This window comes from Eptatretus burgeri, chromosome 8, assembly GCF_056783735.1.
Source record: "Eptatretus burgeri isolate ZD-2024b chromosome 8, Ebu_testis_v1, whole genome shotgun sequence".
NCBI lineage: Eukaryota > Metazoa > Chordata > Myxini > Myxiniformes > Myxinidae > Eptatretus > Eptatretus burgeri.
The window spans coordinates 73908694-73933693 of NC_140968.1; the positions used below are offsets into that span (position 1 = coordinate 73908694).

A 25000-nucleotide genomic window follows, 5' to 3' on the forward strand; every position below is an offset into this window, starting at 1 on the left:
GGTTTGTGTGCACGGTTAACACGGACCATGAGGAGGTTGGAGGAATGCATATGTGAGGGGTGGGGGTACGCAGGCAGGCAGGCCATTGCCTGGTACATTGCATGGATTTTTATTATTAAATGCTCCCACCCAGTTTTACATGGAACACAGTGGTTAAAAAGAAAACGCTGCTGTTTGGGTGCGTTTTATCATCCCGGTAATGCCATGGTACGCTGCGTACCCTGCCCTTATGCTACCCCCCCTCCTCTCATGCTTCCCTCCCTTCCCCTTACATTGCCTCCCTTCCCCTCACCCCGCCTTCCCTTCCCCTCACACCGCCTTCCCTTCCCTCAACGCCACCTTCCCTTCCCCTCACGCCGCCTTCCCTTCCCCTCACGCCACCTTTCCTTCCCCTCACGCCGCCTTCCCTTCCCCTCACGCCGCCTTCCCTTCTCCTCACGCCGCCTTCCCTTCCCCTCACGCCGCCTTCCCTTCCCCTCACGCCGCCTTCCCTTCCCCTCGCGCCGCCTTCCCTACCCCTCACGCTCTCTTCCCTTCCCCTCACGCCGCCTTCCCTTCCACTCCTGCTGCCTTCCCTTCCACTCCTGCTGCCTCCCTCTCCCCTCATGCTACCTCCTCTCCCCTCACGCTACCTCCTCTCCCCTCACGCTACCTCCCTCTCCCCTCACGCTGCCTCGCCCCACCCCCTCACGCTGCCTCCACCCCCCCCCCGCATCACGCTGCCTTCCCTTCACTTCCCTCATGCTATCCTCCTCCCAAACCCCTTCACCAACATACAACTCTGAAGGTCGAGGAGAGGAAGGGGTGTCAAAGAATGTGCAAATTGGTCAAACTAGCGAGTGTCCATTCGTGCGTAGCCATACGTGGAAAAAAACAAAAAAACGTTCAAACCGCGTGCCAGAAATAACAACCACACAGGCCGTTCCTTCGCTCTCGCGTGCCTGTACGTGCGTGCCTGTACGTGCGTGGCCGTACGTGCAAAAAAAAGAAACTTTCAAACAACTACACAGGCCGTTCCTTCGCTCTCATAAACGACGACTGGATTGGGACATTGTGTTTATCTATAAATGCGCATAAGAAATCGAGATATTATTAGAATACAGTAAGTCATCACTATCTGGAAGTCCGTACATTGTAACCCGTAATGGGGAACGCGGCTGATCATCTCTTCCCCAACGGCCACGCCTACTCAACAACGTGTCCTGTCATTGGTAACTAAATCGTGCCCTTTCCCCATCGGCCACGCCTACGTAGCAACATGTCCTATCATTGGTTTGGTAAATAAATGGCCATAACTTGGGAACCACTTGTCCGATTAATATCAAACCTTAAAAAGGCACATCCTCAGGGCCCCAGCAATATAGCTGGCAAGTTTCAATTTGATCGGACCAGTGGTTGTCGAGAAACTGCGGTCACAGACACACACACACACACACACACACACACACACACACACACACACACACACACACACACACACACACACACACACACACACACACACACACACACACACACACACACACACACACACACACACACACACTGCTGGAATTATAGACAGACTAGTACGTGCCCGTAAAAAAAAAAAAAAAAAAAAAATTTAATAGATAAAGATTCAAAGCGTGAGCAACAAACAACAACTACGCAGGCTGTTTCTTCACTCTCGAGTGCCCGTACATGCGTGGCCCGGAAGTTCGAATATTATTCGTAGTTATGATTATTCGCAATTTAGTTTTAATACCCAATTATTCAATTAGCGCCAACGTATTTTACCTTTTCGCAATGTCGTGGCAAGGAAAAAACAAAAAGAGAAGAGAGAGAAAAAAAATTTACTTCCTGGTTCGGAGCATACCAGAACTCTGATGTTACCGAAAGGTATGCACCGTCTCATATGAAAACGATCATAACTTGCGGCATCGTGTTTATCTATAAATGCGCATAAGAAATCGAGAAATTATTAGAATACACGAAGTCATCATGGATCCGGAAGTCCGTACGTTGTAACCCATCATGGATCCGGAAGTCCGTACGTTGTAACCCGTAATGGATCCGGAAGTCCGTACGTTGTAACCCGTAATGGCGACCGCGGCTGAGCTTCCCTTCCCCATCGGCCACGCCCACGCAACAACGTGTCTTGTCATTGGTTTGGTAAATAAATGGCCATAACTTGGGAAGCACTTGTCCGATTACTATCAAACCTTGAAAAGGCACATCCTCAGGGCCCCAGCAATATATCTGGCAAGTTTCAATTAGATCGGACCAGTGGTTGTCGAGAAACAGCGGTCACACACACACACACACACACACACACACACACACACACACACACACACACACACACACACACACACACTCAGACACACACACAGACACACACACACACACACACACACACACACACACACACACACACACACAGATTGCTGGAATCGTAGAGAGATGAAAGCTTTTTTTAGCAGCCAGAACTGCTTCTTGGACCAATTCCGCAATTTGTCTCAGGTTAAGAGATTCTCGAGCTCATCGTATTGTTGCGGATTCGCGCCCGCCGGCGTGCGAACGGCCACGTAACTCGAATCGCGGTGTTTCGCCCACCGGACGGACAATCCCGTCGTGACCCTCTCGGACTAACGCCGGGAACTAGTCACGGGTGGGCCTATCGGCCTCACCACGATCGTGCCAATCAGCCCCCCGCGTGGGATAGGGTTGCTCGCCAAATTCGACCGACCTAAGTACCCACACGGAGGGTAGACCGGGCGATCACACCTTGCCGCAGGTCGACTTCGGACACGGGCCACTTTAAGCGACCCGTTCCGTACTATCGGGATAACCGAGCGGTGTTATCGTCAACCTCGACGGTTCGATTAATTATTGGGCGTATTTAGCCCACGACCAACCCTTTACGTGAAGTAAGATGGAGATTCAATAAAAGAAAAGACGAAGCGAAACGGGAAAAACAGTTCAACATAAAGCACATTTATTCCGCGGCAAACGGAAAGCACACATATACAATTATTTTTATACACCAAAAGCAAATGTAAAAGTAACACGACAATTCTGCACAAAAAGCAAATGCAACAAAAGAAACACAATGCAGATCTACTACCGACTACCGAGCACACGGCAACACTTGTACAGTTTTACTTCACAGACGGCGCCGACAACACATATACTCCAAAGCAAAAGAAAAAGGGGCCACCCTCATCGACAAGGGGGCAGACGGCCCTGGGGCCGAGACCACGTCGAGCCTACCCGTCTGGTGATGAGCCGCAAAATGGCGGCGGCACCCCGACTCCGCGGGCCTCGCTGGCACTGCCTGGAATGGGGTGGGAACGGGGCCCCCTTCTCACACTATCTCAGCGCGGGGGGGGAAACAGGAGGGGGTTGTTGATGCTCGGGGGAATGAGGATATCTGGCTGGCTTGGGTCCCGCGACGAGCGACGCCACTGCGACCTCGACCGCGTTACCGGCCTCCCCTCTCCGCAGCTCCCCGACTCTGACACGAGCGCCGACCTCCACAAAGATTCTTGGCTTCTCCAGCCTCTTCGGACCCCGACAGACACTCTCTCGAGTGATTTCGCCGCCGCCACAACTCTCCAACTCTCTTCTCTTCTCAACTCCCTCCAACTCTTCCCAACTGCGCAACTCCCTGACTGAATTCGCCGCCGCCACAACTCTCCAACTCGTTTCTCTTCTCAACTCCTTCCAACTGCCTCCTCTTCTCAACTCTTCAACTCTTCCCAACTGCTCGACTCTTCAACTCTTCCCAACTGCTCCCAACTGCTCAACTCTCTTCTCAACTCCGTCCAACTGCTCGACTCTTCTCAACTGCTCTGATTCGCTCCGCGCTCGGCGCTTTATAGTGTGACAGGAGAAATCATATGCAGATTTTTGGATCAGGAACGGCTCGGGGGCGGAGCCACGCTCCCCATTGGACAGAGGAAAAGTGGGCGTGAATCATTCTTGATCCGCGAATCTGCATATAGTGATTATACTCCGATGCGCCTGGAGGCGGGGCCAAATCGCCCCACGCTCGCTGATAGGACGGAACAGAAGTGGGCGTGAATCATTCTTGATCCAATTTCTCGGAAAGGCTAGTGTTTTTTGCACCTGCTGCTCGGTGCGCGCCCTGTACGAGTCCAGGATCGGTGCCCACAAGCGGCGCGGGAATGGCGGTGATGCGATGGTTGCGAGAGCGAGATGTGACGGTAAAGGTCGTGGCTGTTGGCGTTGTTGTTGTTGTGAAGCGGCGTTGCGGTTAGTGGTTGAGGCGGTTGTGATGGTGGTGTGATTGGGCGGTTTTGGTTAAAGTGGTTGTTGTGAAAGCGGTTGTGGAGAAGGTGGATGTTGTGAAGGCGGTTCTGGAGAAGGTGGCTGTGGTTGTCGAGATGCGGTTGGTGGTGGTTGTGGTGGTAGTAATGGCGGTTGGTCCAAAATAAAGGTAGTAAAAGAAAAACGGCTATCTAAAAGGGTCTTAGCCCGACTGAATGACTTTTATTCCCTCTAAACAACGGGTTTGGGCTAACTACACATATACTTACAGAGATATCTCACCTATGGGACCTGAATGTTGGTTTGCGAATTTCGTCAACCACAACACTACCCCCTCCCCTTTTTACAGACTCGTCCCGAGTCGTCAAATTTTCGTGTGCCATCATGTGTAGTTCTCCCCTAGTACATTTTACCTACGGATCCCTGAGTGCGACATTCATGGTATTCGTGTCCCCAAAATAAATAACCTGAGGGCTGAGTAACTACCTAAACAAACTCACTCACACGGACGACTTAAATAAAATTGCCGGCGCTAAAGGCCCAGTCACACCTTGACGTTTTAGCCAACGTATGCCGATTTTTGAATTTTTTTTCTAAAACGCTGGCACACGTTGAATACGTTATGGGTAAGTTTTGATAACATTGAGAGCACGCTGAAAAACACTGCCAGACGTCGTTGTACGCTGGCTTTAAACGTTGTACTTTTTGGTTGTCCTCAAATTTTTTCATGCTTGAAATTTCACGACGTATGCCGGCGTATGACTCACACGTTCCGCTACGCTGGCCACAAGTTGTATGCACGGTCTGCGATCGTTGACAGACGTCAACACATGCTACTTGTAAGTTAATCATAAGTTGAGACACGCCGAGGTAATGTTTAGCGTACCCGAAACTTATTTCTAACCTATGATTAACGTGTTGTTGGCACGTTACGCGATCGTTGCCACACATCGACAGACGTTACTTTTAAGTTACTCATAGGCTGAAAGACGTCGGTATCATGGATCGTCCTTGCGTCAGCGTCCACGGCCACGGCCAGGACACTTATTTGCAGCATTGTTCAAACTTTTCTTCGGCATGACGAGGATGTTCACACTTCGATGTCTAGCTTGGCTATGATTCCAATTGTCCATCAGCAGCGTCTATTTAAAATAGTCGAGTTTGAGCGTTTTAACACGTTCAGAAGAAACTCTTCAAATTTCAAAACCCCAGCGTCAAAAAACAAAGGCGAGTGACAGCAATTTAAATCGTTCATTGTAAACAATGAGAATAGCTGAGTGGTACCATTTAAAAGTCGTTGAGTGTAAAAAAATCCAATTGTTGAGCGCAAGCGTCTACTTTCAATAGTGGGGTTTGAGCGATTTAGCACGTTCAATAGAAACGATTAAAATTTCCGAGCGCCAGCGTCAAAAAACAAAGGCGAGTGACAGCAATTTAAATCGTTCATTGTAAACAATGAAAATAGCTGAGTGGTACCGTTTAAAAGTCGTTGAGTGTAAAAAAAAAATCCAATTGTTGAGCACAAGCGTCTACTTTCAATAGTGGAGATGCAGCCATTTAAATCGTTGAGTGGCAGCCTATGAATAGCAAACCCTACGTCACCGGCAAAGATAAACTGCCGCACGATATGGATAAGTTAGGCTATCGTTGGGCATAGTTTGTGCACGCCAGCTTCACGATAATTATTCGTTGGTATATCGTATCTATAAGTTATCAAAGCGCTCTATGCACATTATTAGTTCATTGTGCATTTGTCCAACCCGTTATGAATAGACCTAAATCGCAAAAACAAGCTATAGCTCATTGTTGAAAAAGCCCCATAAAAAATTAGCCGCGAAGAACTTCGAACAATGGTGCAAAGATATCTCCTACCCGTGGACACGCGGACGCAAGGAGGATCCATCTTAACCCACACCCTCCCCCTCACACTCACCTACTACTGCCAACATGAACAAACTACTACTAATACTAATACTAATACTGATACTGTTACTGCTGACATGGACATCGACTCAAAAAGGACTCGAAAACAATGTTGGGTTCCCCTTTTATGAGGATCATTTTTTATATACCAATTCCCAAAACCGCTGGGAACACGTCTTTATATGGCAGTTGTAAGCTAGAAACAAGTTAATTTTTTTTTTTTGTCGACTGGAAGACGTCATTGGAATACGTCCACATACGTCGACGTGTGTTGGGACTACGTAAAGAATTGGTTCAAAGCACGTCAAACATAAGTTAGAAATAAGTTTCGCGTAAAAAAGACATTACCGCGACGTGTTTTGACTTATGAGTAGCTTATAAGTAGCCTTTGTGGACGTGTGTAAGCGTCCACATATCGTGTGTAAAACTTATCCCCATCGCATGCGGAACGTGTGTCATATGCCGAGTACGTCGTAAAATTTTGAACATGTTTAAAATTTCTTGACGTACTCTACTTACTACGACGTATGATAGCGTACTTTAGCGTTCTACTCACGTATACCAAACTTACTCATACCGTATTTGACGTGCCCCGACGTTTTCGACACATTTTTCTTAGGTCGGCATACGCTGGCAAGATCGCCAAGGTGTGACCGCGATGTTGTCACTTCCATTTCTTCGGCAGTTATGATTCGAATCGTTCTGTGTCAGCCTTTTAATAGGCTACGTCACGACATCGTCGGCGATGCGTGCAACGCGCTATGCCTAAGTTAGACTATCGTTGGGCATCGGTTGTGTAGGCTGACAACAGGTTCAGCATTCGTTGGTATAAGTTATCTATAACACAACGAAACGTTCTGTGTCCATTACCAATGCGTTATACATAAGACCAAGTCGCTATGAATACGTCCGAATCTTTAAAAAAAACATCAAAAGTTCAACGTAAGCCAGCGTTTTACATACATTTTAATACGTTGCCATCGCTGGCTAAAACGTCAAGGTCTGACCGGGCCTTAAGACAGACATGCCGGGGGCGCACTCATATTTACAGTACATCTTAACTTAACTTACAAATTTTACACTAAACCATGGCCCAGGATCAATGAACTCTGCAAAAAGAAAGCAGTTAGCAGGGAGCCAGGCTGCTCGCATGCAGTCTCTGGCTCAAACAATGCAGGTGACAGGGAACGTGGCCGGCTGCTCACACGCAGTTCAAGGCCTTCCCTTTTGAAAATGAACGCAGTGAACCACAACGGTGCATGGGCTGCACAAATGCCGTCTCCGTGCCAGCTCAAGTGGCACACGCAATGAACACAACGGATGGATGGATGAATGGATGGACGCAAACACGGTGCACGGGCCGCCACTGCAGGCCCGTGTTGTGGCTGCCAACAGGGCAGTTCTCGCAGCTTGCAAACTGTTGCTTTCTGATCCTGGCGCACATGGCAATGAACAGGGGGGGGGGGCAAAGCAAAAATTGAACTGGGCTGGTGAACAGGGGCAGTGGGCATGGCATGGCAAAGGTGATTAGGCAAACACAGCCCGCAGAAGAAGGCCGCTGCAGGCAAACACAGCCGGCAGATGAACTGGCCGGCACAGGCCTTGCAGAAAACAGCTGCAGACGATCCGGCCGGTACAGGCCTTGCAGCACAGCAGCTGCAGCCGATCCAGCCGGCACAGGCCTTGCAGCAAAACAACAGCTGCCGATGAAGCTGGCCAGCCTTCGCCGTTCAGTGGAGGTTGGTGGAGGGAGTGCGGTGGTGCTGGCCACTCGGAAGGTGGGCTCGGACCTACTCTACGGTCTCCCTCCCAACCTATCGCCTTTGCCTGTCACTTGTCTATACCCACTCCCTTAATTTGTCAAACCCCAATTTAGCCCCAACTTATTTTTTTATTTTTACTTCCCCACTATAAATCGTCCCCTAACCCCCTGTACTGTCCTTGTTCGGCTAACCTATCCTGTCACCTAGCCTACTCCCAACCCCTACGTTCCCTTCCCGGAGGGGAACAAGGGAGAGCTAGCGTCCTGTGTCGAGGCCCAACGAAGCCTCAGAATGGCCTCCCCAGACTTCAGCGATCTAACCCAAAGTGGGTCCAATGGCCCACAACGAGAGCGAGGGGATGGATGGTGCGGAGGGGTACATCTCCTAATCTACCCTAACCATTAACTCTTAAACTACCCCGGGGCTTTCAACAAGTGCCTCTCGCTTAAACTATTGGTTCTAACAACCCAGATTCCCGTCGCCTGTGTTGGTGTCCTCACAATTTCGGGCCTCGCCCCCCAATTTTCTCTCCGTGTCCTCACACGTTCTCATGGCTGGGACGCGTGGCTCCCCTTGGCAGGCACGACCCTCTGCCGAATCTCCAGCTATGGCACCCCCGGGCACTACACTGCCTCCGAGCCTACCAGCTCCCTAACACCGGGGAGTGCCCCCCATGGCACCTCCACTGAAACGCACACGTGGCAGGCTGGCTTCCCGGGCCCCTTTCCGAGGGTCACCCGTGCCCACAACACTGCCCACGCGGCTAATGGCGCCCCGGGCCCCCGCACCAAGCAGACGCACCCGTGCCCACTACGCTATCCCGGCCCCCCATGGGCCCTTGGCCTACTACGGCCGACTAGCCTGGTGCCCGGGGTACCCACTCAACGATACTCACCTTTCGCAGCCACGCTCCCAGCCCGTCAACAGGGCTCCTGCACCCCTCCAAACGGGTTTCGAGCCTACACTCCCACCAACAACAAAACGACCTCCATTTTTGTTAATTTAACTAACCCCCTAACTCAGTCTACACTGACCCCGGGGTCCCTTGGGCGGGAGTCACTCCTCCCCCCAATCACTCATCGCACCATGCAGTCCCCATTCGCTCCATACACACAAACCCGCTGGCCTCACTCACTCACCAAGCACATGCTTCCACTTCACTCACCAACAACTCTTCAACACACTCACCGCTGAACTCTACCATCCTTCTAACTACATCCCCTAACTAACTCGTGCTCCCACGTCGTCCCTTACACTATAGCACGTTCCTTTTAACACTACGTAGCTAAACTACGTCCCCTCTACACATTCACAAGTCTGTCACTGTCTCCAAATAATCCCATTAATCAATTTCCCAACCTAAATCTCGCTACAATCCCTCTAACTCATCCATTCCACGGACTCCATGAGGTCTTACCCCTGCCCCATGAAGTCGGTCTAGCTAAGCTAACCCTTCCCCCTAACTAGTTTCCATCCTGTGCCCTGGTCAAGGAGATCATCCACCCCTTGCCCAGGGATCTTGTTCACCCGAAAGCGAGGCTTGCTGTTTTTTTTTTTTTTTGCATGCGCAGCACCAGCGCGGCAACTCACAGCTCGCGCACTTTGCACCTGCCCGTGACGTCATGCAGCTGCACGTGTACCTCGTCCCTCCCTGGACGGTACCATCCGGCAGGGATAACCCTCCTGCCGGATTCCAACCCCACGTGCAGCCATGACGTCACCGTGCGCATAAAAAAAAAACACAAGCCCCACGTCTGGAGGGGTTCCCCACGCGAACACATGTGCTTTGCCCGTTGGAGCTGAACACACACGATCGCGTGGAGAACCCTTCCGGTCAAAATCCATAATCCTGCCTAAACTTTGTCCGTCCGCGGGATCGGCAAATCCACCGCCTGCGTTTCCGGACCGGGACTTCACTCTCGCAAGCGAGCACGTGGGGGCCTCGTGCGTTGCACAGCACGGACCGCACACTCGCTGCTGGGTGAACCCGGCACGGTGCGCAAAACATCTACAGCCGCTACCCGGCTTTCTTTCCTCTGTCGCAGTCTCCGTCACCATTCAACACACGCACTCCCGCGTGTTACGACGCTAACATACCTCACCATTAAACTCACACCGGGATTAAACTCACACTCACACCGCCGCTCACTCACGCATGCCATTTCCCTTGCACACGTGGCTCCACTCACTCGCGGCCTTCCACTCACTCGTGCCATTACCCTCACACAAACCACACCACTCACACACGCGGGGGCACTCGCCCACGGTGCCTCATCCACACACCGTGCCTCACTCACACACGCGGGGGCACTCACCCGCGGTGTTTCACTCACACACGGCGCGCTGGGAAGCACGCTCCTCGGCACACTTGCCACCACACCACTCACACACGGGGTCGCTTCCACACACGGGGTCTTTGTCACCCACCTGGTTGCTCTCACACACGCCCTTGCACCCGCGCTATGCGTGCGTTGCAGCACGCATTTCGCCACATTCCTGAACACACACCTCGACACCACACACACCGGGACAACCACACTGGGGATTCGTGTCCCCACAAGGGTCTCCGGGGCCTCTATACCCCCAAGCTCTCCGTGCACCTGTCCACAGCACCCGTCCCCTCAACCTCGCAAAGCACGACCGAACCCACCTGGTCGTGACTCGCCTCAAGGGGGCATACTCCCTCCCCTCGTTCCTTGAGGAGGCTATCCCGCTGCTCGCACCGGGTCCCTGCACGGTCCGCCAGCTCACCCCCATTATCCTCCACCACCTCCGTGTGTGTGTGTTCGTCTTTAGTTTCTTCCACCCCTTTTTCATCGTGTAGTCTTTCCTCTATCGTTCCCATCTCCCGTGTCTCTGTACATTTATTAGTTTCTGTTGTCCCCTCGTGTCTATTAGTCTCTGCTTATTTCTGGCGTCTTTCCCTTATCTTTATGTAGGTCAACCTTGCTTTCTCCTTAAGTCGCTCCCGTCCTTCCCTGTGTTTCACTCCTTGCTCTTTCACGATCTCCGCGTACCTCATCCTTGCTTTCCGTCTTAATTGTTCTTTTCTCTCCCTCGCAATTCCTTTCACCTCGTCTCTTATCTCCCTCGTGCACGTCTCCGTCACGCTTCTTGCCCAATACGTCCCCCGAATTATTTTCTCCTTACCTGCCTCCACCGCGGGCCCGACAGCCGTTGCACTCCCTCCCAGCTCGTTCGCTCCCACACGTGGCGTCGCCATTTTAAGCTCCCTGGTCACTGCCTTCATGCCCGCCTGCAGGCTTCGGCCCATGTTCTGCGTCTCACCCCGCAGCTCTTTCATTTCTTCCTTCATGTTTGTTTCCATTTCGTTCATTTGCTTGTTCATGCTTTTTATTTCGTTTTTCATTTCATGCGCATCCGCATTCATCTTTGCCAGCATGGCGAATAGCTGGGCCATGTCGGGTGCGCTTGGGTGAGCCGATTCGGCAAGAATCGGGAGGTTTTGGCGGAGGGGGGGGAGGGGAGGTGTCATACACCGCGGCCGGCGCCGCACCTATTTCGGGCTCTGGGTTCAGTTGGGCGAGTTCGTGTTCCTGCACAACCAACATTTCCTGCACGGGGATTTCATCCTGGACCATGGATTCTACACATTCTAAATCCATTTCTAATACCCCCGGCTCCGCTCGCCTTGAGACGCCATCTTATTTCTCGTAAAGGGTTAATTTGAATCGCTCGTAATTTGGAGGGAATCGGGGGTCGCTCCTCTCACCCCTGGACCGATTCCCGTGAATTTAGCTGGAGACAGGAGAGCCCGTTTTCCCGCTCTCCGACACCAGTGCCGCGAGGAGGGGGATGGGTTTGTATCCCACTCCTGACACCAGTGTTGCGGATTCGCGCCCGCCGGCGTGCGGGCGGCCACGTAACTCGAATCGCGGCACGTCGCCCACCGGACGGACAATCCCGTCGTGACCCTCTCGGACTCACCACGATCGTGCCAATCGGCCCCCCGCGTGGGATAGGGTTGCTCGCCAAATTCGACCTACCTAAGTACCCACACGGAGGGTAGACCGGGCGATCGCACCTCGCCGCAGTTCGACTTCGGACACAGGCCACTTTAAGCGACCCGTTCCGTACTATCGGGATAACCGAGCGGTGTTATCGTCAACCTCGACAGTTCGATTAATTATTGGGCGTATTTAGCCCACGACCAACCCTTTACGTGAAGGAAGATGGAGATTCAATAAAAGAAAAGACGAAGCGAAACGGGAAAAACAGTTCAACATAAAGCACATTTATTCCGCGGCAAACGGACAGCACACATATACAATTATACACCAAAAGCAAATGTAAAAGTAACACGACAATTCTGCACAAAAAGCAAATGCAACAAAAGAAACACAATGCAGATCTACTACCGACTACCGAGCACACGGCAACACTTATACAGTTTTACTTCACAGACGGCGCCGACAACACATATACTCCAAAGAAAAAGGGGCCGCCCTCATCGACAAGGGGGCAGACGGGCCTGGGGCCGAGACCGCGTCGAGCCTACCCGTCTGGTGATGAGCCGCAAAATGGCGGCGGCGCCCCGACTCCGCGGGCCTCGCTGGCACTGCCTGGAATGGGGTGGGAACGGGGCCCCCTTCTCACACTATCTCAGCGCGGGGGGAAACAGGAGGGGGTTGTTGATGCTCGGGGGAATGAGGATATCTGGCTGGCTTGGGTCCCGCGACGAGCGACGCCACTGCGACCTCGACCGCGTTACCGGCCTCCCCTCTCCGCAGCTCCCCAGCTCTGACACGAGCGCCGACCTCCACAAATATTCTTGGCGTCTCCAGCCTCTTCGGACCCCGACAGACACTCTCTCGACTGATTTCGCCGCCGCCACAACTCTCCAACTCTCTTCTCTTCTCAACTCCCTCCAACTCTTCCCAACTGCGCAACTCCCTGACTGAATTCGCCGCCGCCACAACTCTCCAACTCGTTTCTCTTCTCAACTCCTTCCAACTGCCTCCTCTTCTCAACTCTTCAACTCTTCCCAACTGCTCGACTCTTCAACTCTTCCCAACTGCTCCCAACTGCTCAACTCTCTGCTCGACTCTTCTCAACTGCTCTGATTCGCTCCGCGCTCGGCGCTTTATAGTGCGACAGGAGAAATCATATGCAGATTTTTGGATCAGGAATGGCTCGGGGGTGGAGCCACGCTCCCCATTGGACAGAGGAAAAGTGGGCGTGAATCATTCTTGATCCGCGAATCTGCATATAGCGATTATACTCCGACGCGCCTGGAGGCGGGGCCAAATCGCCCCACGCTCGCTGATAGGACGGAACAGAAGTGGGCGTGAATCATTCTTGATCCGATTTCTCGGAAAGGCTGGTGTTTTTTGCACCCGCTGCTCGGTGCGCGCCCTGTACGAGTCCAGGATCGGTGCCCACAAGCGGCGCGGGAATGGCGGTGATGCGATGGTTGCGAGAGCGAGATGTGACGGTAAAGGTCGTGGCTGTTGGCGTTGTTGTTGTTGTGAAGCGGCGTTGCGGTTGGTGGTTGAGGCGGTTGTGATGGTGGTGTGATTGGGCGGTTTTGGTTAAAGTGGTTGTTGTGAAAGCGGTTGTGGAGAAGGTGGATGTTGTGAAGGCGGTCCTGGAGAAGGTGGCTGTGGTTGTCGAGATGCGGTTGGTGGTGGTTGTGGTGGTAGTAATGGCGGTTGGTCCAAAATAAAGATAGTAAAAGAAAAACGGCTATCTAAAAGGGTCGCAGCCCGAATGAATGACATTTATTCCCTCTAAACAACGGGTTTGGGCTAACTACACATATACTTACAGAGATATCTCACCTACGGGACCTGAATGGTGGTTTGCGAATTTCGTCAACCACAACAGTATGTTTTGAAATGAAATAAAGGCACAAACACTGGCGCGGCTTTTTCGACGATTGAAGGAAAACGCCCTGCCCTTCCCTTCCCTTCCCTTCCCCTTACTTCCTCCCAAATCCCCCCACGGCCATCTCTGGCCGGTGTCCGTGCATTGTTTCGTATGACCCATTTGAAAGTGCGGTTTTAACGTACCCAATTTTGTTTAATCCTGTACTATTGCTGGCAGAAGGGGACCATGGACCATTCCTCCACCCCCTCCCCCTCCCCCGCCCCTCCCCACCGCTTTCCCTCAAGTCCCCTGATCAAACGCATGTGCAGAACATCCCTTAAGTCCCCTCCTCCCCCCACTACTTGCCTATCTCCCCCATCCTCCTCGCTACCTCTCCCCTCCTGGAGTGTATAGCAACGTGTGGTGAGGCCTTGCTTTCCCACCCACCCCACCCCACCCCTCCCCCCACCTTCCTCGCCTTCCCCACTTTCAAACCCCCCTTTCCTCACCCCAACCACCACCCCCCCCAGCTCAATATTCCCGTCAGCAGAGTGACAGATTGTATTTGCTAGTGGTGAATATGACTCAGGTCTCCCAGACTCAGGACTGGAAAGGAAGGGTAATGGTAAGCATTAAACTTTTCCCTAAAATCTGAATGAAATATGTTTTATATTTATGCCACTGAATTATTTGTAACTAAATTATAGGAGCATACAAGAAAGCTCATGAAAAGAAAAATAATGATATAATAGTTGCAGCACAACCAACGAGAAATCATTGCGAACTGGCAAAGCTCAAAAGAAGAACTGAAAAGCAGAAACACATTACATGGCGATGGAATGATGTCATGATTCAGCTTCATCCCTCAGGGTTTAGCAATCTTCACCAGGATCTAATGTCTCAGGTAATTCGGGAACAAAACTACAACTCGTGTCTCCCAGACCCGTTGGACTGAAAAGGAAGGGCAGTGCTTGGAATTAAAACTTTTCCCTCGAACCTGAATGATTTTTTTTTTGATTTAAAGCACTGAATTATTTGTAACTAAATTATTGGAGCATACAAGCATGTGCATGCAAATAAAAAATTATATAACATAGTTATAGGAAAACAAAAATCATGCTGGGTCTCCCAGACCCAACCCTGCATCTCAGGGTTTTCACAATTTTGCCTTTTTAGCAGGACTTCTTGGGACTTAATGTAGCTGTTCCAACGGTCCAATTTTAAAACAGGAACCCTTTAGAAGCACACAAAAAACAACCACGGCAACGACGACGACAACATGTTATAAAAGATCCTTTTTTGCATGTTTCATGTCATTTTACAATTTCTGAGACTCACAGGTAGACATGCGATATGTTTGTGAAGTGAAACGTGTTATCCTTTAATTATGGTCATCATTGAAGCGACGGGTCGTATCTGCTCGTATTATGAGAATATGGAGAAGACTAATTGATAATTGGCTCAAAATGTCAAAGGGCAAAGTCATAGTAACTATAAATAGTCTTATCAGCCTGATCTACCACATCAAGTACGAGACATCCTGTCTTTTTTTTCTTTCTTAAATCACTTCCGTGTTTCTTAATTATCATTTACCATTGAGTTTCATTGTGTCTGTCCAGGCCATAATATTTTTACCAATTGGGCTTTGTCATAAAGCCTTCAACAAGTGTTTATTATGAGAATATGGAGAACACAAATTAATGAAATGTACTGCTCGGTTTTCGTCCAGTTTACTTTGAGTACAAAGCTGACACGGACGGGCTTTGCATTTTGAGTTGCTTTCTAGTTTGTTTTTTTGCTTAATTGCCTGCCATTACCAATACATGTTGATCTTGCTTCATTCATTCAATTACGGTTTGAGCTCCTTTTTTGCCTCAAATCGATTTTGTTGCTTTAATGGACCTTTTTCTGCAGTCGTCGGTGTGTCTGAATGACCATCTTTGGCACAACTGACCTGTATTGTGTCCAGAAGCCATGAAACGTGAACAACGTGCCAACTCAGATGGCAAGGTGGAGAGCTTTGATCCTGAGCAAGAGCAAGCTCGTGATGCAGAAACGAAAATGAGTGTCTTCCTGGAAAAAGGAGAACCAAAAAAGCAGCTCATGAATATGGATGTGAAATCTGAAGGAAATGCATCACATGGTGAGCTGTCTGGAGATCTGTAACTTGGCAATGGTTCATTAGAGGAGCATGGGGTGGCTTATGGACATTGAGCTCCAGGCATCATTGCACAGTTTTGACCAATCACACAGAAGCTCTTGTTGTGGTTGTACAGTTGTATTTGTATAAAAGTGTTTATTATGTGAAGTGCATCTCACCTGATCTCACCTGGTGTGGATTATTACAGAATCTGTAGCTGGCACGTTGTTACCAGTGAACGATGACATCGATGTGGATGTGGAGGAGTCTGACACTGAACCAGTTGTTGAGAGGAAGCAAGAGCCTGGGGAGAGAACACCACGCGACGGTGAAGCACTAGACTCTAGGACCTGTGAGTTGGAAAGTAAGGCCATGTTGATACCAGTCAAGCAAGAACCACCTGAGAATCTAGGTCTTCTTGACCAGACTGGTAAACTAGAACCTGTGAAGCAGGAGACGATCCACAAAGAAGACGTAAATTTGTCACAGCACGAAGAGTCTCAAAATGGCAATGGGGTGAAAAGAAAAATCAAATGTGAGGTGGCAAGTGAAGATGATGTTGAGATCATGGAGGAAGAGGTGAAGAAGAATGATGGAGAGGATGAAGAATCTGAGGTGAATGTGGACTCTGTTGCAAGGGATAGTGAAGCTGATCATGATGGCAGCAGACGTGTGGACATCGATGAGGATGAGGAAGAGTCTTCATCGATGCGTTCTGGGCCTAGTTCAGTGGATGGTGAACAGCGATGGGGTGAGGATGAGGCTTTGGCGGCACTTGGGAAGTTTGATGTTATTGACGTGTGCATGGGGTTTCTGTCGCGTACCTGGTACCCTAAAATGGTGAAGGCATCACGACTGGACTCTCTACTGGAGAGGCGTCAGAAGCAATTCATCCTCGAGGAGCGCCAGAGGTTGCAGGCACTGCCTAGAGCTTGCTTGGGCACAACAAGCTTCAGAGCTGCTTGTACTCCTTCCTTCAAAGAGGCCAAAAGGCAATGGGACAGGAGTACTAATGCAGGTAAAGTTGTCACTCGTGATTTGGCATCGGAAATCAGGCGATGTCATTCGACCAAGAATGGCAGTAGAGTAGAGTTTGACATGATGGGAAGCAAGAACAACACCATGTGTGCAGAGGTAGGAATTGTGCAAGCGGGTTTGTCAAAAGAAAGATGTTTGAAGAGCAGTAATGCAAAGGAGACAACCATAAAAGATGAAGATTCTGTAACAGTTGAGGAGAAGAAAACCACTTGGAAAACTGAGGCAGAAGGGATTGGTTTGAGAATTGAAGCCAAACCTTACAAAACTTCAGGTTCTATTGCAGATGGAAAATGGACTCGAGATGATTCGATGCAGTTGGAGGATAACAAGATGGAGCCGCTTAATGGCACAAGAAAGGCAAATGACGTTGGTGATGAACAACTTAACAAAAAAGCTACAGCAACAATTTTAGGGTCTGAAAATGAGATTTGGCATGCAGAGAATGTCAACAACAGAACAACCTTCATTGATCCAGCAATAGTTAATTCTGCTGAAAATGGTGGTGACCAGGAAAATGATTGCTTGGGAGGGATGGTCAATGGTGATGTAGAATCTAAAAGGATTGTGAACATGACAGCAGCTAAAGGTCCTCATCTGGGCTTGCCAGTAACGCAAGAAAGCAGAAAGGAACATGAAGATGGAGTTCCACTAAATCATGTAAGTAAGCCAGATGATTCTAGTAATGGTCGCTGTATGTTTTTGTCTGAAGAGAGAGCTGGACAGGATGTCAGGATACATCGAGGGCATGTGCAACAAGTCTCTAACACATCCAGTTTGACTCACCCAAAGCTGTCCACTGCACCTGTAGGGATATTTGAGGATGGATTATCAGTTGAAGACTCCACCCAAGGTGTTCCTGTCAATTCAATTTCAGGCACAATGCCCAATTCTGTTTTGTCCATTCGCCATCCAGCCATAGTCACGTCAGCATCGAGGGTTTCATCCTCCTCAACCAATAATTATTCCTCTCCTGCTGCACCATCTCTTGGCACATCTGTCATTGACTTTACTGCGGCTAGTTCCACTTCATCCTTATCAGTCACTGGGACTTTGCCTGCCAACCCCCATGCCTCTTCTTCTGCCTTGGCTGATTCTTCATTGAAACTTGAGGCTGACTCCACAGCGAACTCGCTTTCCCCTTTGTCAACAACTGCTGTGGCACGTAACACTGCAAACCTGGCTTCAGTAATCATGTCAGTTAAACCTGCGAGAGCACCAACTGTAGTCACTCAACATGAGACCACTTCAACTTTTGCAACGATGTCTTCGGTTTCTGAAGCAACACCTGTGCTCACTTCTTCACAGAGCTCCACAACATCCTGCATTACATCCGCTTTTGTTACGGTCACCACGTCGATTACCACCAACAATATGTCAACGTGTCAGATGGGTGGTGCAATTGTCACTACAGCTTCTATCTTGTCAACCATGGCATTTAAAACAACAACAACGACAACAACAACAGCAGCAGCATCAGAAACATTAGCAGGGCAAGCCTGTTTCACCTCTAAGAAAGTGAAATTGTTAAAGTTTGCCAGACCCAAGAAAGCACGATCTGGCACGGCATTGCCATCTTATAGGAAGTTCTTGACACGAAGTGGTCGCAAGAGTATTTTTGTGCTACCTGCCGAGGAGCTTCGGCGGTTGGCACGGCATGCTGGTGCTCGCGAAGTGCAAGGCTTCAGCTACCTTGCGAAGCCAGCTTGGGACGTCTGGCCCTTCCCATCTCCACGTCCAACATTTGCTATCTCGTGGAGGTAAGTGTGACTGTCCTCATACCTGTTGCCTGTAATTATTTGAGTAACTGAATTTGAAAATCCTGTTCTATGTAAAACAATAATTAGTGTGTCAAATAATTGATCACCAGACCTTAATTTTTTTTTTATTGGTGTATCAAATATGAGAAAAATAATGGCCAAGAATATTTTGCTTAATTGCTGAGGCATAAGAGTGGGTTAAGATAAGTGTGGGCCCATTGAAAGATAGCACAGAGAGATTGGTTTGTGGTGAAAGTGAGATAGCAGGCTTACTAAATAGTTATTTTGCTTCAGCATTCACGCAACAACAGTCAGAGAATTACAAATAGCTGAGAAAATCTATCTTGGGGGTAAGGAATGGTTTTTAGAGGACTTCCAGGTTGGCGTGGGAAGCAGCTTGGAAAGCAAAGAGAAGATAAAGCCAACTCGTATGCATCCAAGTGTGATGATAATGATTTGAATTTAATATAGTGCATGCAACATTTGATAAAATATCTCCGTGCTTTTTGAAGTATAATCAAATATAAAGAAACCCAGGTGAGGCAGCTTGTTGGGTGCAAACAAATACTGATTAAAACAGCGATAGGAGCCGCCAGTTAGGTGCACTCCAATTACTACCGTATTTTTTAATCATAAGTCAATACCTTTTTACCCAGAAGTCCGGGCCTCGACGTATACTCACAATCGACTTGATTGTTTCAGTCGTGGAATTGCATAAATTAGAAAAATTGCAAAGTGTGATATTTTCTGAAATAAATTGTATAAATGTTTATATAAAACACACTAAAGCAAGTTTCCACAATGCTGTAGATGCGTTCTGAGAAAGTGGACAAAACGACATTAAGCAGACTATATTTTACCATGGATGTTATAATGGGGGGATGCGTTCCCAGGGCACTTTTTCTGTCACCCTGACATAACTTTAAGGTCACTGAACTACATGTTAGTGACAAACAATAAACAAATTGATAGAGAACACAAACAAAACACTCAAATGAACAGTTACCTGGTTACTCACCAAAATGTAGGGCCTAGATTGCTTGGCGGGACGGGAGAGGTGTGGGTGTGGAATGGAGGTGTTATAGGGAGGGTGAGACGGGCTGCTGGCCGTCGTGTCACAGACGGGCTGCTCAAAGATTTTGTGGGCTGGGAAATCAAAGGGGAGGTAAGCCCGGATCCATACGGCACTCTCTCGCCTTGATCAGGCTTTCAAATGAGTTGTGCGGCAAATCTGCAATCGAGAAATCTTCGATTGAGCTATCTGACCGGTCATGCGGTGAATCCGGACTGGAGAAGTGGTCACCGAGGTGCCACGATATGGTGTGATCAGATTGCTGGAGGAAATACGAATACGTGTACGAAGATTAATCTTGTGTTGAGAAAACCAAGAAGGCTTACCGTGGCTGCAAAGCCAGGTGGACAAACATTGAGTGCTTGTATTACAATAAGTGTTAGTTGTTCATTGTTAATAGGGAGTCATGAACTGCGACAAAATATAATGTGCTCTGATGATTCTGTTGCTTGTTTTAAATACTGTCTATCTACTTGACAACAAACATGTTGAAAAACTATTTACGTTCCTAATTTGGGCCAAGAGTATGATGAAGAGGTACGCACACATGCCTCCAAGCTCTCTCGCCTGGGTTTGAATTCCGACCCAGCTAGAAGCTTTCATTCTGGTGTTTTACAGGCAGGGTGATTCATCAATGCGTGTCCCGTCTGCTGGCATTAGTTGGTGGGCATCAAATATCCCAGCAGTGTCCTTTACCAAGATGGGCAAGCACCATGAACAAATTACAAATTCCTTCCCAAGCCTACAGAGGGCGTTGCATCAGCGGCCCAGCCACACCCTCAGCCAGTGATGCCTCCCCCGCAGCCTTGTGCTGCATATGAACAAATAAGAATTCCTCATTTATCCGAAAGGTCATCCTACAAAGTAATTCAAGTAATATGCGCAAAACAGCTCATTAATACTCATGACCCTGGAATACCGTAGGGTGATGCGTTGTGTCAGGGAGGAATTAATGCCTCTTATTTTACTGACAGTTTTGCGAACTATCGTTGTTGATCGAGCTTTGTCCTCTACTCCAAATCAACATCTATGAATGAAGGAAAGGAAAATTGGAAAATTAGCCAATTTGACATACTCCACATCAACTTATAGGCCAAAAAATACAGTAATTAAATGAAAATAGGATTATTGATTGGGTGGATGTGCGAAATCCAGTGGATGTGGTATATCGAGACCTTCAAAAGGTATTTGATAAGGTACCACAGAGAAGACAGTTAGCCTATGAAATGGCTGCTCGGGTAGCTAACTGGATTGGAAACTGGCTTCCTGAAAGGAAACAAAGATGGCTGTGATTGTGGGGGTGGGAGGGGGGGTCTGGCTGGGAGTTTGCAAGTAGTGGGGTCCCTCACAAATCGGTAGGAGGACCATCATTTAATTATTGTTTACATTAATGATTTTGATAGTGGGATTAAGAGTCGGCTTTCCAACTTTGTAGATGACACAAGGCTTTGCAAATTCCTGTAAGGGAGGTAGCAGAGAGGGGTTGGGTGGGGAGGTGATGAAATTCAAGAAAGTCTTGATATGTTTATAGGTTGGTCATAAGATTGGCAGATGCAGTTTAACATTTGGAAATGAAGGTGCTTGGGATGGATAAGAATAATGACGATGTGGATTACATAATGCAAAAGGGCAGTCTTGGAGCTTGTCACACAGCAGAATGATCTGTGGGTGGTAATAGATACAGCGGGGAAGCAAACAACACAGTACCAGGCAGTTATAGGTAATGCTCATTTTGATTTAAGTTGTCAGGAGATCAATCATAAATCAAAATAGGTAGTGTCAACACTACAGGATTTTAGGGAGGCCTCACCTTGCACATCTTTTGGTCACCACATCTGAGGAAGGACATAGTTTCCAATGAGAGCATTCAGTTTAGGGGGACTAGATGAATTCCAGGGCCTGCGAGAGTAAGCAACGAGAAGCGACTGACAGAGACAGAACTTTACGCATAATGATTGCTATACACAAACTAGAACACACTTGCCAATCTTTTCTCTTCGTTATTAGTGCCTCCAGATGATGCTAACCTATGCTGTTGCATGGCCACAGTGTGAGTAAATATAATCCTGTACTAATTTCCATTGTATATTTTACCTTATGAGGTCAAAGTTGAACTCATCCAATACATTCTCAAAATGAAGCTGCGTGCCACATTTGGCGATTGTCGATGCTCTCGTTAAGTTATTCTGCAGACAAAACCCCTCAACCCACTTCTTTTCCCATCACCACATGAGATTAAGTTGATAAACTGATTGAATTAATGTGGTGTTGATGGAGCATAGGCATGAAGCTAAATTGTCTCTTGTGCCCAAGTTCCTCATATAATACTTGATATCACAAGGTCCTTATAACAGAGCACAAACAAGTACGGCATATATTTTAATGTGCCTGAGATTATGATGCAATTTGCTCAAAGTGCAATGCTTTATATTTTATTCCTCAAAATTTTTCATTTCTTTCCGTTAATGTTTGAAACAAACCCATTGTTGCACAGACCATGCACCTTTATTTATTTTTATCGTCACAATCATGACTTGGTTTGTGCCAACGTGAAACACTGATAGCAGTAAATAAACAAAAAAAACTACATATCTGTGATCACAAAATGATCGGCAAGGGTAAACTTCCCCCAGCGCCCACGGTCCAATGATGACCATATCTTTTTTCGGACCAGCATATGACCTTGACCTTCAACATTTGTGGATACAATGTAAATTATGAAAATGTGCCCCCATCTACAGTCCACCCATCTACAGTGCACCCCAAAAATGTGTTTTTTGTTAATTAGGTCACAATCCAAAAAAAGTATGTCAAGGGCGCTAATCAAATATCAGGTGCACAACTTCAAATTGGCGGCACTAATTGTAGAAACAAACCCTACAGCTGGTATAAGCCTCCCCCTATCCTATAATAATAATAAGGGCAGTCCTAGTAATTCTCAGGTATCACACAAGGTATCGGCAGATTATATTCTTCACACAAGACCTCTTAAAAACTTCCGAAGTTAACACTGACAAAAAATTTTTTGCCTTAATTTGGCAACAATGGAGAACTAATTTCAAATACAGTACATTTTGAAAAACTAACCTACTCTACATAAATATATTGTTGTATTGAATGCTTTGAGGAGATTTGGACATAGAGCGAAACACTAAAATTATTATTTATCTATGACAGTGCAGGAGCATACTCCATAGCACCTCATTTTCTTCCTCTTCATCAGAGGAATTTTGCATCCATTATTTAAAATTACAGCATTGATGTTTGCATCTCTTTGGATGGGGCACAAATAACAAGAAAGTTGCTAAATTTTTCATTTTCTGTGTCGGCAGCATATTTCTCTGTTTCGAACAGTATTTACTTATAAACGAGCTATTTATTTTATTTCTCTCCCCCCTCCACTTTCCTTTCCTGAAGTAGCTTAACGAGTATTTGAGAAGTACATGGTGTGTGGCTTTCAGGTATCGCTTGCAAACAGTCCGGTCACTTTCTGCTGCTTCTTTAATGCTCCGACTGTTGTGGGCCTGCCTGCGTTGGGAGGATATGCTTGTCAAGCCACCAGCTGGTGCAGCGACCACTCGCACAGGTTGGTTAAGATAAAATTTTGAATTGTTGGTTGAGGTATCCAGTGCGTGAGTAAAAACCATTCCGAAGGAGATTGGGATAATAGTCAGGGATTCACACAATTTTTTTAATTAGGTTCTCCAATGATTACCAGCAGAAATGGTTTGGAACTCAAGAAAAAAATTTTTGTCAGCTTCAAGCATGCTCGTCTGCTTTCCCAATTGCCACTCCGATTTTTAATGCGTCTTTCAGCTTTGTATGTATCTTACTACTCTGTAAGTGGTCTCTCGGAACGTTCACTCCAGACAAGACACTCGCAAACTGCTCTTTTTTTTTTCTCGTTCTGGATGCTCCTGAGCCTCCTCTTCACGAGCACATTCTGCTTGTATCTATTTGTTTTTAATCCAAAAGTTATAAACTTACAATGCAGCTTATAAATTATATTGTTTTAATTAATAAACTTAATTTTGTACACTTCAATTTTGAAATCGTAATTATCACAGAAGAATCTTATCTACACCAGATGAGAAAACCTTCCATCAAAAGCCTCTGCTGTGAGATTATGCTTTTGAGCTTTCTGAGCATCTTTGAAGTGCACTTCTTTTTTTTTTTTTAATACCTCACATGAGTACCTGAGTACCAGATATGTGAACCACTGATAATAGTAATTTTATCATGAAAGTCAGTCGCGGAGGAATATAGTAGTGCTGCTGTGAACTTTAATGGAAAGAAGCTTTGCGATTTAGGAGTTTATTAAATATGGAAAATACAATTTAGAATTTTAAGAGTTGGCTTTAATCGACGAAAGGGTACTGTTCTATTTCAGACCTGTCCTCTCATTGGCTTTCCTCTGCAACTCACCTGTGCTTTTACATCTTTCATACTTCCACCTTTAAAATACAATTTTTAGGTCATAGGTTGTAGACAGCAAGAGCCTGGTGTTGGCGCAGTGGTTAGGGCAGCGGCTTGGGATCCAAAAGGTCCCGAGTTCAAGCCCCGTTGAGCCACTGAATTAATACACCAGGGGGTTGACTCAGCCTGTCATCCTTCCGAGGTCGGCAAAATGAGTACCAGTATACTGGGCCGGAGTATACCCCAGTTAAATAGGTGTACCATATCCCTGTGTCGTAAGAGGCGACCAGGGTTGCGTCAGGAAGGGCATCCGGCGTAAAACATGTGCCAAATCACAATGCGGATCATACGGATGATCCGCTGTGGCAACCCCTAACGGGAGCAGCCGAAAGAAGAAGAAGAAGAAGAAGAGGTTGTAGACAGCAACCGCTCAGGGTTGTACTACCGTTCTGACTTAGGAGCGTTAAAGTGTTGTCCGTAACCATCTTACACTCTCCGTGTCAAGATTGCTGATCTTACTTTCTGTCTCACTCAAACTATAGCTACCGGGCTAGCTTTAAGATCTCTTTCTTGCAAACAAACATCACACACTTTTCTTACTCACTCATTTTCACTCCTCACTTTACATTCTCTCTTTTATTTTTATTTATTTAAGGCCTGGCCTCAATGATAACTATTTAGTCTGTGACTGGAGCCTTCAACATTAAAATTAAAAAACAATACTTTTCTCAGCTTTTTCTGTCTGCTCACATTTCTTTTGTATGCTTAGGCCCTCTGTTGTCTTGTCTTG

The 25000-nt window shown here is 47.7% G+C and overlaps 1 protein-coding gene across 6 annotated transcripts in view; it reads left to right on the forward strand.

The window, feature by feature from the left end:
* BPTF (bromodomain PHD finger transcription factor) overlaps window positions 1-25000 on the forward strand; it is a 232626-nt gene that overhangs the window by 98466 nt on the left and 109160 nt on the right. For 5 of the 6 annotated variants that reach the window (XM_085892602.1, XM_085892604.1, XM_085892601.1 and 2 more), the window contains 3 exons: window positions 15757-15930; window positions 16136-18722; window positions 23256-23380. In XM_085892602.1, coding sequence (XP_085748728.1) covers window positions 15757-15930; window positions 16136-18722; window positions 23256-23380 — 2886 coding nt within the window. The remainder of the gene's footprint in view (window positions 1-15756; window positions 15931-16135; window positions 18723-23255; window positions 23381-25000) is intronic. The other variant, XM_085892603.1, reaches the window with a different exon arrangement.